This window comes from Enhydra lutris, unplaced genomic scaffold (genome assembly GCF_002288905.1).
Source record: "Enhydra lutris kenyoni isolate GAN:26980312 unplaced genomic scaffold, ASM228890v2 scaffoldscaffold9, whole genome shotgun sequence".
NCBI lineage: Eukaryota > Metazoa > Chordata > Mammalia > Carnivora > Mustelidae > Enhydra > Enhydra lutris.
This window is the reverse complement of record NW_019154093.1, coordinates 9706848-9722110: the sequence shown is the minus strand read 5'-3', so window position 1 is coordinate 9722110 and position 15263 is coordinate 9706848. Positions and strand designations below refer to the sequence as shown.

Here is a 15263-nt window from a genome sequence, read left to right as displayed (position 1 = left end):
TGGGCAGGACCGAGGTGCTCGGTAGGGCGGAGGGCAGAGGGCTCCGCCGGCCGGGCCACCCTCCTCGTGACTCCTCCTCCCCCCTCCACGGCTCCAAGTCAGGTGATTCCGGGCACGTGACGGGCACCACCTACCCTGCTGCTCCCGAGTGGCAGTTCGGGCGGCCAATGAGAGGCTGGGTCTCGGCGCGGAGCCTATGAGAGTCGGGCTCTAGGGGGCGGGCCCCGCGGCGGTGGCGGCTGCCGGGGGCGGCGGCGGCGGCGGACTCGGGAGGCGGCGGCCTGGCTTGGCCTGGCCTGGCCTGTCAGGGCGCGGGCGGCGGCGGCTCCAGCACCATGTCCCTGCAGTACGGGGCGGAGGAGACGCCCCTGGCCGGCAGTTACGGCGCGGCGGATTCCTTTCCGAAGGACTTCGGCTACGGCGTGGAGGAGGAGGAAGAGGAGGCGGCAGCAGCGGGCGGCGGGGTTGGGGCGGGGGCCGGCGGAGGCTGTGGCCCTGGGGGCGCTGACAGCTCCAAGCCGAGGATTCTGCTCATGGGGCTTCGGCGCAGCGGCAAGTCCTCCATCCAGAAGGTGAGTGCGACCGCGCCGGATCCCCCGGCGCCCCCTCCCCCTCCTAGGGGCTTGGGTGGCCGCCGGGCGCGTTGAGGCGGAGGGCCAGAGGAGGGCGGCGGCCGGGGCTGGCCGGCCCGGCAGTCCCACCGCGCTTTTTCTGTCCTCTGGGGAGCGAGGCCAGAGGCGCGGCCCGGGGGAGGACCCCGACTCGGAGTCCACGCCCAAGTCAGCCGAGGCCAGGTGGGTCCCCGAAGGCGAGACTGGCTGGAGGGAGGCAGGTGCCGGTGGCACCACCCAGGACCTCCGCCCCCCTGGGGCCCAGCCCCAGAGTCCTTTCCGAAACTGAGACGTACTCTGCAGTTCCAACTTGGAGAACTTGTCCGACTCCCTCCCCTGCCCCGATTTTGTGTATTCCTCTCACTTCAGGTGACCTGAGTTTGTGGGGCTTCCCAGGTGAGCCCCAGGGAGCAGCGTCAGGAAGAGCTGTAACTAAGTCACTGGCGGTTTTAATGCTTCCTACTACGAAGGAGAATTTAACATCGATGGGGATTGGGGAGCTGTTATTCCACCAGTTTTAGTATTTGGGGCCGGGCGAGTGTAATTGCTGGTTATAGTCCCTCCTGTTATGTGTGCAGATGCAAAAATTTTCTGAGACCTCGAGAATATTTGCAGATCTTTGTCAGGCCATTTGCTTTCACTTCGGGTCTGTCAGGAACGAACGGAGGGCTAGACCCTTTTTAGTAAGGGGGAAACCGAGGCAAGGTTGGCATCCTCCATTAGCCACCCTCCTCACACACAAGTGAGCTGGTAATAAGACGCCAGATAACTGGTCTGTTGCCCTTTCCATTCCGTTGCAGAGGTCTATCTAAAATAAATCTGTGTGATATTTTGTAAACGTGATGGTTTTGAAAAGTAGCCTTCTAATGAAGTTACTGGATTACTTTGTTTTATTAACTTCTGAATTTACTGGATTGCTGGGTTTTATTTTCTCACCTCTACAGCAAATTTTGAGTAAATTCGTGGTAGGGTTTTAGCAAGCTGAATTTAATTCTTCTTGCTTGTTACTCATTGACTAAACTTTGGTAGTAGCTACCCAGTTTCCTTTTCTAGAAAGTAACAGTGAGAGACAAATTAGCTTTATGTTAGAGTTGTATGGATTGTGATTATCCTGATTCTTTACTGTTACTTTTACCATTTCTTTTCTCATGGGAGCAGTCATTTCCCTGTCAACTCCTCTCCTGACTCCCCCACCCCACAATCATTTTCTACTTGGTATAATTACTGTCTTTTATTTCTTCCACAAGACTGCAAATTCAGTGAAGGCAGAGTCTAGGCAGTTACCTTTGTAATTCTCAGAGCTTGATAGAGGCATTTCGGTAAGTTTTCAGTGAACAAAAATTCTTAAACTTTAGCTCTAAGCTTTTACGATATTAAAGCAGGTTTTGGGAGAATTAATACAGTTTAACAGAAAATAAAATGAATTGACAATGAAAGACATTGCTCTACTAGGATTTACTATGTGCAGAGAAAATAGCAGAAAAATTTCAGCTCCAGAATAGGTTTGATGGAAAGTAATTTGGTGCCTTCTCATTTCTCAGAAGTAAAAGGATAGTGAATACTGATGATACACCATTCACTTTTTATCTCTTTTAAAATTCTTGCTATAGGATCAAATCCTTTATATGTTAATTCAGGGTCGAATTTTGAACTTTAAGTACAAAGTTGAATAGTCATAAAATTATCTTCTTTCTTTTAACAGGTGGTGTTTCATAAAATGTCACCCAACGAGACTCTCTTTTTGGAAAGTACCAACAAGATTTATAAAGATGACATTTCCAATAGCTCCTTTGTGAATTTCCAGATATGGGATTTTCCTGGACAAATGGACTTTTTTGACCCAACTTTTGACTACGAGATGATCTTCAGGGGAACAGGAGCATTGATATATGTCATTGATGCACAGGTAGTAGGAATAATGTTTATTTCTTTTTTCTGCTGTCAAAAGATGTAGACACAAAGGAAAGGTTTTTATCTTCTTTATCATGTGCTTCTTGCGGCTTATTTCTTTGCTGGTAGGTTTCCTAGCAGTATGGGATATGGAGCTGCAGAGGTGTGCGGGCATGCCGTTGTGCGGTGCAGAGTATGAGATGATTAGGAGATAGTGGCTTATTCTCTTTTGAGTTCTAGTTAATGAGCAGTTTTCCACTTTTATTTGTTAATAGTGGATATTGCCATACTTCATTAACTATTACAATAGTGATGTCACTCCCTGGAAAGATCCTCTCGGTGCCCATAATCTAATGAGGAATAGGAGGACTGAGTCAGTAAATATTAAAGTGAATAGTTTTCTTGGTTGTCCAAATTGAGTTTGACTCAACAAGCGTTTATTGAGGGCCTAGCTTGTGACAAGCCCTGAGATGAATGGGACATGTCCTTGACCTTAAGAAGCTTAAACATTGGTAAAGAGTGCTTTCTGATTGAGAGGCTCTGTAATGGAGGCTTTCACATACATGATCCAATTTAATTTATTCTTTACAATACTGTGAGGTAGGTATGGTAATTCCAGTTTTATGGATGAGTAAACTGAGATCACAAGTTTAAGCAACCTGCTTAAAGTCACACATCTAATAAATGGCAGAGCTGGGATTACTTTTAAAAAATTCTATTGGGAAGAAATGTCCATTTCCTTTTCCTTTTCTTATATTAGCAATATAAAAATTATAAGCATTAACTTGGTAAATGAATTTTTTTTATCTGGAGAGATTAAAGATTTAGAGAGATGAGGTTAATGTATTTGAATGTTTGGAGTATTTGTGAATAATTAGTATAATATATTTTCTGTGGTTGGGGAAAGAGGTGGTTTGAGGCTTTCTTAATTCGTTACTGACTTTTACCAGATTTCTTTTTAAAAAATATTTTGTTCTGACTTACAGGATGACTACATGGAGGCTTTAACAAGACTTCACATTACTGTTTCTAAAGCCTACAAAGTTAACCCAGACATGAATTTTGAGGTTTTTATTCACAAAGTTGATGGTCTGTCTGATGATCACAAAATAGAAACACAGAGGGACATTCATCAAAGGGCCAATGATGACCTTGCAGATGCTGGGCTAGAAAAACTCCACCTTAGGTAACAACATGTGTGTTTGATATGAGAGCCCTGAAAAATGTTTAAATGTATTCCCATCTCTGTCATTACAAACACGTGGCTTTCTGTTACTGGTATGCCCTTCCCAAATCTGTAATATTCTTGATCTCTTCTTTGTTGAATTCAGTTTTGGGAGCCTGATGGTATTTGAGAGGTTACTTTCCCAGTTTTTTGCATTTTCCTGGAGATTGAAGTCATGTGAAGTGTTTTCATTGGTGCTTTTAAAAATTCATCTCAGGAGACTGGAATTAGCCTCTTTCCTCATGGCATAGATCTATTTTGGGACTCCCCTCTCTTGATTTCATCATTTATTTATTTATTTTCATTTTGCTTCAGTTCAAGGACTCTGTCACAGTTGTTGTAGAACTCTGTAGCTGGAGTCTTCACAGTATTTTTTTTCAGTAGGAAGAGCATTTTAAAGAGGCACATGTTCGAGTCTGGACTTTGATGTACCTTGTGTATGTTTTTAAAAACAGTTTATGCTTTTATGAATCTCTGAAGTTTGGGTTAGGTGAGTTTGTTCTATAAATCTGTTTAGGGTTCCTATTAGGTTTAAAGAACTGCTGATTCATAACTAAATACCATGAAGAAAGTATCATTAAAGAACAAGTACTAGATAGGATTGATGATTTATGTGCTTGTGTTCTGGAAGTGTGTGAGGAATATTTTCTATATTTTATATTTTTTTGGTGGTATAAGTAGATATGAGTAATAAAAAGTACCCAAGAAAATGTTCTCTTGATATAAACAACTTAAAGGGGAAGCAGGGGAGAGACACACATGTAGCTATTTCCTTATCCCTGGTCTGTTACAGTGACTTCCTTAAAGGCTCAAGCCACCCCTCATCCCTACCCCTAATATTCCCTAGGGCCTCAGGTGCCAGGGTCTTTCAGTTATTCTAGGAAGTCATGTAGAAAAGGTGTCATTGATCTGCAGTTTGGATTGAAATTTTAAAATATTTATCAGTAATTCATGCTTTAAAAAAATTTAGCAATATTTGTAAGAGAAAGTGAAAGTGCCTCCCTGTGAAATTCCTCCGTCTCACTTTTTGGGAATCTACACTTAACAATGGATTTTAGGCTGTGATTGTCCTGTGTTCCCTAAGGCACATGGGAATTCTCCTAATCCCCTTCCTTGTCCCTTTTTGGGGCATCCCACCGCAGAGGTACACGCCATCCCTTTCTCTAGTTTCTTATAGGACCCTAGGCCTTGTTAACCTCTGAAGAATCTTTGCATCGAGCTTTTATTAATTACTAGCATGCCTGTGGATTAGGCTTTGTTCGATTTCTGGTTTCCAGAAATCCAATTTACTAAAATGCCCTGTGTCTTGTAGGGTTCTCCATGTCCCCATCTACTTCCAAGCCTCAGAGTCTCTGAAGGACCTTCCCACATTGCTAACCTTTTTGCCTAAAGGAAACAATAAAATATTCCATTGTCCCTAGTGCTTGTCCCTGGTGCCTTTAGGAGGGGGGTCATCTTGGCTTCACTTGTTTCGTTGCTCATACATCTAGAGTCGAGCCGCATCTTGTATAAGGTTAGGTTCCTAGGTCTGCTTCCTGAAAGTGTTTTTAAGTTGCCTGCCAGGTGTCATAGCTACAGTTCTGTGTTTCTGACTTTGTAATACGTACTTACAAATAAATAAGTAGAACAACTACATGATGAGGAGTATACTCCCTGAGCTAAAAATAGCAGGTAAAATTGTATTAAAATGTGAAAGGTCTCTCTTTTTCATAGGTGTTTTGTTAAATCTATGGCTGTTACTTCTCCACTATATGTCCTTTTAGTTAGATTCCTGTTCCATTCCTATGCTTAATAGGGCCCCAGCTCCTATTCTTCTAATTATGTCATTTACATAAATTCTGAGCATCAGCTGTGTTCATTTGTTTATTGAACAAATATTTATGAGCACTGTTCAGGTCAGTGGGGTTGTAGCTATGAGCAAGACCGCCGAAGTCTCTGTCCTCATGGAGTTTACATTCTGATGAATGAGACAGCTCAAAAGCACTTACAAATAAGCATATAGTGTAATTTTAGGTACTTATCAGTGCTATGAGGAGAAATTAGGGAAAAGGGCTGCTGTTTTAGGTAGAAGGGTCAAGAAAGAGCTTTCTGAAAATATGGCATTTTTGTAGAAACCTGAATTACATTTTTACTGAATAAGTGTCACCCCTCTTTATGCTCCCTCTTGGTTTTTATCTTGGTCTTTGTCAGTTATGGGCTTAAGAAACCAGGTTGTTTGGATCAGGTTGCAAAGACTTAGGTGAATATTCAGGTTCCTGCATCTGAAAATGCTTTCCTGGGTACTAGGAAATTGCCCTGTTTTGTAAATGCTGTAAAGAGGTGGATGGTTACAAGCCAGGTGGGGAAGCTGCATTTGTCTTCTTGAACAGTGGGGATGACAGGCGAGGTAAAAAGGCTTTATTTGAACTTAGTGAAATCAAATGTTAAGCAACATAAAATTTTATATTTTATAATTGTCACTGAACTTAAGATATGTTTCAAATTAATGAAATTGTGTTGTGTTTTTCAGCTTTTATTTGACTAGTATCTATGACCATTCAATATTTGAAGCCTTTAGTAAGGTGGTACAGAAACTCATCCCACAACTGCCGACCTTGGAAAACCTATTAAATATCTTTATATCAGTAAGTGAGCTAATTCACTGTAGTTTTCTGATTCAATTTTCTTGAATATATTTGTGTTATCAAATTCTCCAAAAAAATGTCTTGCCTTAGTCTGAATCAGGCCGAAAGGCTAATGACACACGTAACATGTAAAACAAATCATAAGAACACTTTAAAAATGGGCTTATTGAACACTTATTAAAAATGAGTTATTTTCTGAGTTCTTTCCTTGGTGCTCACCCTTTTGATCTTAAAATGAAGTGAAAAATTTCTTCATACTTTCTTTTTTTATTTTTTTTATTTTTATTTTTATTATTATTTTTTTAAAGATTTTATTTATTTATTTGACAGAGAGAGATCACAAGTAGGCAGAGAGGCAGGCAGAGAGAGAGGAGGAAGCAGGCTCCCCGCTGAGCAGAGAGCCGGATGCGGGGCTCGATCCCAGGACCCCGAGATCATGACCCGAGCCGAAGGCAGTGGCTTAACCCACTGAGCCACCCAGGCGCCCCTATACTTTCTTAATTAATAAAAACCTCCATGATAAAAAGAAAGAATCTTCATGACATCTGTTTCCTGAATGGAGAATAGTAACTGGAAAAGTCTGGGTTTTGGGAATTTGACTCCTGCTTAATCTCTGCTTTATAGGAGGTCACATTGAAAAATTGATCTTTTCCTTTCCTTGCTAACTACAATCTTAGTATCATATTTCACTTTTCTTATTTTGAGGATTCAGCTTAATAAAAGGATATTCCTTCAATAAATACAACATTCAACTATTATATTTTCTAGACATTACTTTTAAGAGCTCAGGGTGTAGGGGTCCCCAGTTCTTTTGGGCTTTTGGGTTATGCTAGATGTTGACATCAAACTAATTCTTTTATGTTTTGCTAATTGCCACAGAATGCCTTTCTGGTGGCAAGGTCATTTAAATCAGAGGTTGATTATTGTGACAAAAAAGGATTATTGAAAATGTAGCATGGCTTGATTTTTGGAGGATTTTTTTTTTTTGTTAACTTTTCTGATGGTATCGTAGCAAGTAATTCATTTAATTTGAGGAGGAAGAAAAACCTATTTTAATGCAATTAAGTCAGTCAGTAAATCAGAGCAGAGACATGATTCCACTTTTATTCTTTGGATAACAGAAGTGTCTCTCAACCACATACTGTTTGATTCTTTGGTACTGAGTTATACAATTAAATTGTCTTTGTGTATTAATCCATAATTTGTCTTTGTGTTTTTAATCCATAATTTCAGGATCTTAGTTAAATTACAAATTTTGATTCTTGAAACTGAGTACTTCTCCAATTTTGTTTTTCCTAGAATTCAGGTATTGAAAAAGCTTTCCTCTTCGACGTTGTCAGCAAAATCTACATTGCAACAGACAGTTCTCCTGTGGATATGCAATCTTATGAACTTTGTTGTGACATGATTGATGTCGTAATTGATGTGTCTTGTATATATGGGTGAGTTGTGTGTGTGTGTGTGTGTGTGTGTGTATTTGCAAGATCTCAGACATATTGAAGACTATCAGTTCAGTTTGTCAGAGGGATTAATTTTTGAGGCCTCTAGCAGGTACTGTATAGAGTGGAATTGTTCTGACCATAGTGCTTCCACTTGGAGCTTGATTTCCCTGTAGATGGACTGCTAGGTTATACTGCTTCAGAGGATGGGTAAGAGCAGTTGAAAAACTGTGCTAGTGCCAGATTTAATTATCACTGAAAGTTTCTCCTACCATTATTTGGGGGGCTTGCACTATATCTTTTCCCTTAGGGACTCTGCTAGATCAAAAAGGTAGATTAATGTATTTTGAATAACAGAGTAAGTACTGGTTCCTAAATTAACTTCAGGCTTTATGAAAATGAGGGATCCTAATCTTTCAGAGAGCCAAGAGACAAGGAAATCAGAATTTTGGGTGTCAGAAGGACTTAAACATAGAAAAATTTGACCCATATGTGAGTTTCCAAAATAAATTTCTAAAATGTAAACTCTTTCTTTATGTAAATTCACCAAGCTTCATACAGAGATTTATAAATGCCAGCAAAGGTGTGATTTTGTGGAATAGTCCAGAGGATGAATGAAAACTTTGGAGAATTACTGGTATTTCAAAAGCCAACAACTTCTGTTGCTTCTAATAGCCCTAATCCCCCCAGTATGTTAACATCAGCACTCCCAAGGCACTTTCTGATGCTCTAACATAACCTTTGCTTTCTGTGTCCTTTATCTGTTCCCTTTTCCACCTGGTGGGAACTCTTCTTTCATCTCTCTGTTCTTGCCCTTCACCTTGGTCTCTCAGCCTAATTTGTTGGTGTCTTTCTCCAGCTGACTCAATAGGAGAATGCATTTCTCTCACATGTTCTTTACCTGTCTATTTCTGTCTTCCATTTGTTTCTCAATTTTGTGGTTACATGCTCTCCTTTTCTCTTTTTCCATAATGAAAATGTGATATTTTTTTTTTTGTTATATTACTCAGTACAGCTTCATGTTCCCAATCCTCATTTTAAAAATGGATGAATAGAACACTTGTTTTTTCTTTAAAAGAAATAAAAATTTCATAACTGCTTTTTTATAATTTAAAAATCAAAATTAGCTGCAAAATTTTTTTCAGTGTAAGGTACATTGTAAAATACATTTTGTGTTATATGCTACATTATAAAAGAAAAGAAAAAATATCCATTATCTCATTTGTAACACAATCCGTGCATGCATTGTGGTGTATTTTATTATATTTGCTTCTTACTTGGCTCTTGATTTACATCTTTTGAAGGAGAACTACCTATAATTCTGACAATTCTAGTAAAAACAATAGCTTTCAGACCCTGAAGGCTCACTTTGTAAGCATCGGGATTCCACAATATCTTTGATAGACTGTATTAATTTTAGTTTTTATACTTAACTCCTTTTTCACTAATGGCAGTTTTCTTAGGTTAGGTCCTTTTTTATTTGTATACTCTGTCAGTACAGATTAAGGTGAGGGAAGGTTTGAAACCTGTGTTCCCTGTATCCTGGGTAAACAAGATGAACACGTGCATGTATGGAATACTGCATCCTTGTCTGGGAACCCTATTTCTTTCTTTTTTTTTTTTTAAAGTAGGCTCCACTGTAGAGCCCAATGTTGGGCTTGAAATCATGACTCTGAGATCAAGCCCTGAGCTTAGATCAAGCGTCACACTCCTAACCAACTGAGTTCCAGGCACCCCTGGGAACCTTCTTTCTTTCTTTCTTTCTTTTTTTTTTTTTAAGATTTTATTTATTTATTTGGCAGACAGAGACCACAAGTAGGCAGAGAAGCAGAGAGGCAGAGAGAGGGGGGGAAGCAGATTCCCTGCTGAGCAGAGAGCCCGATGCGGGGCTCGATTCCAGGACCCTGAGATCATGACCTGAGCCGAAGGCAGCGGCTCAACCCACTGAGCCACCCAGGTGCCCCATGGGAACCTTATTTCTTAAATGAGAATTTCTGTTGCCATATATTTAAGCCAGTATTTTTTCTGTCCCCCCCCCCCTTTAAAGATTATTTATTTATTTATTTGACAGAGATCACAAGTAGGCAGAGAGGGTGGGGGGAAGCAGGCTCCCTGCTGAGCTGAGAGCCCAAAGTGGGGCTCGATCTCAGGACCCTGAGATCATGACCTGAGCTGAAGGCAGAGGTTTTAACCCACTGAGCCACCCAGGCGCCCCCAGTATTTTTTCTTAAAGACACTTTGGAAACTGAGTGGAAAGACTTGTTATTGTGCAAATTAAATGTGACAGAATACCTCATTGGGAAACCTGTAATGAATACTTTCTTTTAAAACAGGTTAAAGGAAGATGGAAGTGGAAGTGCTTACGACAAAGAATCTATGGCAATTATCAAGCTGAATAATACGACTGTCCTTTATTTAAAGGAAGTGACTAAATTTTTGGCACTGGTCTGCATTCTTAGGGAAGAAAGTTTTGAACGAAAAGGTAATGGCATTTTAAAAGGCTGTTTTTATATTAAATTCTTTGTAAAAATGTATTAGGTTCTTGAAAATCAGAGAAACTAATATTGCAGTGTTAAATGCTTATCAGCTCAAACTGCTCTTGTCCCTTCCTCTCCATAAATAGTCCAGACTTTGTCCTTCTTTTGATCTTTTATGTTAGTAGGTATTTACTTCCAACCTTTCTTATTTTGGGCCATTTTAATACATGTCTCAAGGCCTGCGGCTGGGCTTCTCCCCACACCTGCTTACAGAGACGATTCTTGTGCATGTTGCCAGCTCATGTTCTTGCTACATGCAGCGGCCTTTCCTCATTCTGTAGCCTCTTCAGCCTTCTCCAGCATGTGACCCGGCCAGTCTCTCTTTGCTTGACGTTTCCTTCTCCCTTTGCTTCCCTAAAGCTGAGCTCTCCAAGTTATTTTATGTATTTGTTTCTCTGATCTCTTTGGTTTCTTTCGTTTTTCTCAGTTCCGAGTGTTTTCAGAGCCACGTCTTTGTGCTTGCTTCTTCACTTACTCTCCTGCTCAGCTCTTCCAAGCCATGGTCACTTAATTTTCTCTATGTGGTTGATTGAAAAATTGACCTCCCCAGTTCTGACTTGGGCCCATATTCCAGTCCCATGTTTGGAGCTGTTAGTAAGACATTTTCTCTTAAATATTTGATTATCCTCATGTACGTGGTGTCAGAACTGACGACTGTTCCCCCTCTGTTTCCTGACCCTCTTGGCTACCCTGGTGGTGTTACCTGTTACAACATCGCCTGGTGTCCAAGCTCGGATACCTTGTAGTCAGCTGATTGTGTGGTGGCACTGTGAAGGGGCCGTTGCAGGTCATTTCCCAGAGGGCATTCTGTGTTCCCCCTTTCCCATTCTTTTCCTATATTGTTTATGTTGACTCTTCACCAAATCTTGTTTCTTGGGTTTCCTTTCCATTCCCGCTATCAGTCCAGGCCCTCATCCCTGCAGGCCCATGGTTGGCCACTAATGTCCTGCTTGAGGTGACGCTCTCAGCACGTGTTTTGAGGGGCTCCTATATGTATTGTCTTTTATTAGCTTTCAGAAAGTTGCTTTCATCATATTATTTAAATACTCAGGGATCTCTCACAGCTCTCAGTGCTACAAGTGCCTGCTCTGTGGTCTGCTTTTTTAAATTTAATGTTGTACGAATTAATATTTCACTAATGTTAATACTAATGAACTATATCCAATACACAAAATTTTTGGATAAACAAGAATGTGCATATTCACCTTTGAGCTTCAGAACCAAAACATGGCAGAGACATGGTTGTCATTCATGTATGTGTCGCATTGGAAGTCTTTTTTGGTGCTATGTTGAATGTAGTATCTAATTTTCCCATGTATGATGTATTTTACTTCATATCTTCCTTAACCAATATAGAGTTTTGTATTGTGTATCTCTGTGTAAACGCTGTAAAAATGTAAGCAGTCTTCTGCAACTAGCTCTCCTCACTTAAGGTCTTTTTTGAGATTTATTTGTGGTGTTAACATGTAGCTTTAGTTCGTTCATTTTCATTCTACACCATATTATGTGGATCGAATATACCACAATTTACTTTCTTTCTGCTGGACATTTAGGTTATTTTTAAAATCACAGAGAGCTTTGCAGCAAATACTCAGCTGGAGCAAATGAACATGTTTGCCTTTGCACATGTGGAGAGTTTCTCTTAGAATATGTTTAGTAGTGGAATTTATAGAGATGTGTTCATACATCTTCAGCCTTATTAAACATTGCTCTCCAATCTGGCTTTCCCATTTTCGGCCCCAGTAGCACTGTGTAGGAGATCTTGTCACTTCATGTCCTTGATAATGCTTGTCGGTCTGGTAGGTGTAAAATGGATCTCATTTGGTTCTAATTTTTACTTCTTTAATCACTAGTTAGAGCAGGCATTTTCCTTGTGGCAGGTATCTTTTATGCCAGTTCAAGATTGTTCTTTGGTAATTTACCTGTTCATATACTTTATTCTTTTTGTGCTTCTTAGTTATTTTTCTCCATTCTAGTCTTAAAAGTTAAAAACGGGCACCGGGGTGGCTCAGTCCATTAAGCATCTGCCTTTGGCTTGGGTCATGATCTCGGGGTCCTGGGATGGAGCCCCTTGTCGGGCTCTCTGCTCAGCAGGGAGTCTGCTTCTCCTGCTCCCTCTGTGCTCTCTCTCTCACTCTCTTAAAGGTAAATAAATAAAAATCTAAAAATAAAGTTAAAAACAAAACCGTTTTTGGTTACAGAAGTTTTTGAATATATACAAAGGTAGAGCAACACAGTGAGTGCCCATATAGCCATCATCCTACGTCAGCAGTTCCCAGCATATGGTCAGTCTTGTGTTCTGTTTATCCTACCAGCAAAGTTATTATTTTTTACTGTCAAACATAAAAAAGTAGAGAAGATAACAGAATGAACCCCTTTTATCTCCCAGATTGGATAATTATAAAAATCATAGCCAATCTTTCTTCTTTCTGTACCTCTTTCTCTGCTGGGTTATTCTAAAACAAATCTCTGATGTGATCAGATAATTTTGTCTCTACAGATTCCAGCAGGTGTCTCTACAAGATAGCATTCTTTCTTAAAACATAACGATGCCAATAATAAACAAAAAAATGAACAATGATTTCGTAATAACATCAGATCTCTGGCTAGTGTTTGGGTTTCCCTGGTGGTCAGTTTTATTTTACCATTTTCACAGAAGTCATTTTTAATGTAGTTGAACTTACCAAAACTTTTTTTTTTTTAAGATTTTATTTACTTATTTATTTGACAGAGACAGCACAAGCAGGGGGAGCAGGGAGGGAGAAGGAGAAGCAGGCTGCCTGCTGAGCAGAGAGCCCAACATGAGGCTTGATCCTAGAACCCTGGGATCATGACCTGAGCCTAAAGCAGATGCATAACCCACTGAGCCACCCAGGTGCCCCCTTACCAAAACTTTTATACCTTTTTTTTCTTCCTGAGTCTGAAGGACCTCCGGGATTTGACTCTAATCTCCTTAGTCAGACTTGATTCCCAGTACTTCCCAGCGAGAATTCTCTGCCCCTATCTCCAATCACTCCAGTTTCTTTCCTGTCTTTACCTGTGCTGTGTTCTCATTGCCAGCTCCCTGCTGTTTTTTTGTGATATTGTTCTCTTTCCGGCCTAATTAAACCTTGCCTGTATCCCCAAAGGCTGCCTTTGCCGTGCACTGGGCTCTCCTTCCTATAGACTTCTGTGACATCTTTAGTCATTTTGACACCATATTGTTTTGATCTTTTTTTTTTGCGTGGTTGTCTTCGTGTTCCAGTACTCTCAAGGGCATTTATGCTTCTCTTTCTGATCTGCCATTCTTCTAACTGGCGTCTGTTCTTAAGGCAGACCTCGTGGTCCAGAATGGCTGCGTGTTCCAGACAGTAAGCAGGAACAAGGCTGGGGAAAGAATACATCCTTTTGCTTTTAAGGAAATTTCGCAGAGGTCCCACGTGCTTCCACCTATCCCAGTGGCCAGAATTGGTCCTGTAGCTGTACATAGTTACAAGGAAGGCTGGGAAGTACAATGTTTTAGCTGAGTATCATTGTGCTCATCAGAAATTGGGTTTCCAGGGCACCTGGGTGGCTCAGTGTGTTAAGTCTCTGCCTTCGGCTCAGGTCATGATCTCACAGTCCTGGGATCAAGCCCCGAATCTGGCTATCTGCTCAGCAGGGAGCCTGTTTCCCTTCCTCTCTCTCTCTCTGCCTGCCTCTCTGCCTATTTGTGATCTCTCTGTCTCTCTCTGTCCAGTAAATAAATAAAATATATAAAAAAAAAAAATTGGGTTTCCATTACTACGGAAGAAGGGGGAAAAGTAGATTTTCGGTAGGCAACTGGCTATTTCTATCCCAAAACAGAACTGTTTGACCAAAATCTTATTTGGAAGCCAGTTCATGAAACATCGAAGGAGCTGCATTGCCTGGAGAGAGCAGGTGTAGGCTGCCTGAGGCTCTCGCTGGTGGGCCTCTCTGCTACCTCCAGACCCCACGACGCCCCTGGGCAGGGTGCCAATCTCCTGCTCCTGCTGTTCCCTTCAGCTCTTCATGGGCTGCCCGAAAGACTTATGAAAGGAAAAAGCTTGGTAATTTGAAAAGTATTTTACTTTCCCTTCAGATTTTATTGTAGATTTTCTTGGCAAATTTACCTTTCTGATGGATTTATTTATTTACTCAGCTCATTCCCAGGCCCCAGTGGTAACCAGTGTTAACAGTTGGGATATATGCTTTATCATGTTTCTAGCAGAGAAAATTCCTCAGTTGGATGTGTGTTTTTTAATACACAACCAATTTTCTTCTGTCACCAAATATTTCCTAGTAGATAATTTCACAGTTGACATTCAAGGGGTCTGATCTTCTTTTTCTCTCTTGCAGGTTTAATAGACTACAACTTCCACTGTTTCCGGAAAGCTATTCATGAGGTTTTTGAGGTGGGTGTGACTTCTCACAGGAGCTGTGGTCACCAGACCAGCGCCCCCAGCCTGAAAGCGCTGACACACAATGGCACGCCGCGAAATGCCATCTAGCCTGAATTCCAGCTGTCGGGGCTCTGTGCCAGCTTGCTCTTCACTCCAGGGTCAGATGCCATGTGCTACAGGACAGGGGAGCTGCCACTTGTGGGAATCCTGGTGCCTGTCCCACTAGAGACAAGGGGGAGAGTTTCTCATTTGGATGAAAACCCCTTCAACCAGTGGTGTGCAACTGAAGCTACTATTTCTTTTTTTTTTAAAAATGGCAAAAAAAAAAAGAATTCTAGAGACCACAGAACTCAGTGTGTCTTTCAACTCTTTGGGGTCCTATTTTAAGTAGTTGGGATATTTTGGACCTGGAGATAACACCACTTACCCATCCTTACCAGAGAATGTTGCTGTCAATTACCAGTTGGAAATAATAGAAAGAACTGAATTTTTATATGCTTCCCTTAGGTTTTCATTTGAGTAGTCTCTCAAAATCCTGCCTTGCTTAAGTTCTAA

At 41.1% G+C, this 15263-nt stretch overlaps 1 protein-coding gene across 2 annotated transcripts; it reads left to right on the top strand.

The window, feature by feature from the left end:
• Nucleotides 1–305: 305 nt before the first annotated feature.
• On the top strand, nt 306–15025 carry LOC111143073 (Ras related GTP binding C). 2 transcript variants are annotated; one of them, XM_022496529.1, is made up of 7 exons: nt 306–572; nt 2416–2517; nt 3488–3687; nt 6236–6350; nt 7650–7792; nt 10123–10271; nt 14665–15025. In XM_022496529.1, the coding sequence occupies exons 1-7, from the start codon at nt 336–338 to the stop codon at nt 14814–14816; spliced, it is 1098 nt and encodes a 365-aa protein (XP_022352237.1). In that variant the 5' UTR covers nt 306–335; the 3' UTR covers nt 14817–15025. The 2 variants fall into 2 exon arrangements, with proteins under 2 accessions (XP_022352237.1, XP_022352236.1); XM_022496528.1 differs by having other exon boundaries at nt 2314–2517.
• The last annotated feature ends 238 nt before the right edge of the window (nt 15026–15263 follow it).

Excerpts from the sequence above, each read along its gene's own strand:
- LOC111143073 (XM_022496528.1), top strand. The coding sequence starts at position 336 with ATGTCCCTGCAGTACGGGGCGGAGGAGACGCCCCTGGCCGGCAGTTAC. Across the intron at positions 2,518-3,487 it reads TATATGTCATTGATGCACAG|GATGACTACATGGAGGCTTT; the intron begins GTAGTAGGAATA and ends TCTGACTTACAG. Across the intron at positions 3,688-6,235 it reads CTAGAAAAACTCCACCTTAG|CTTTTATTTGACTAGTATCT; the intron begins GTAACAACATGT and ends TGTGTTTTTCAG.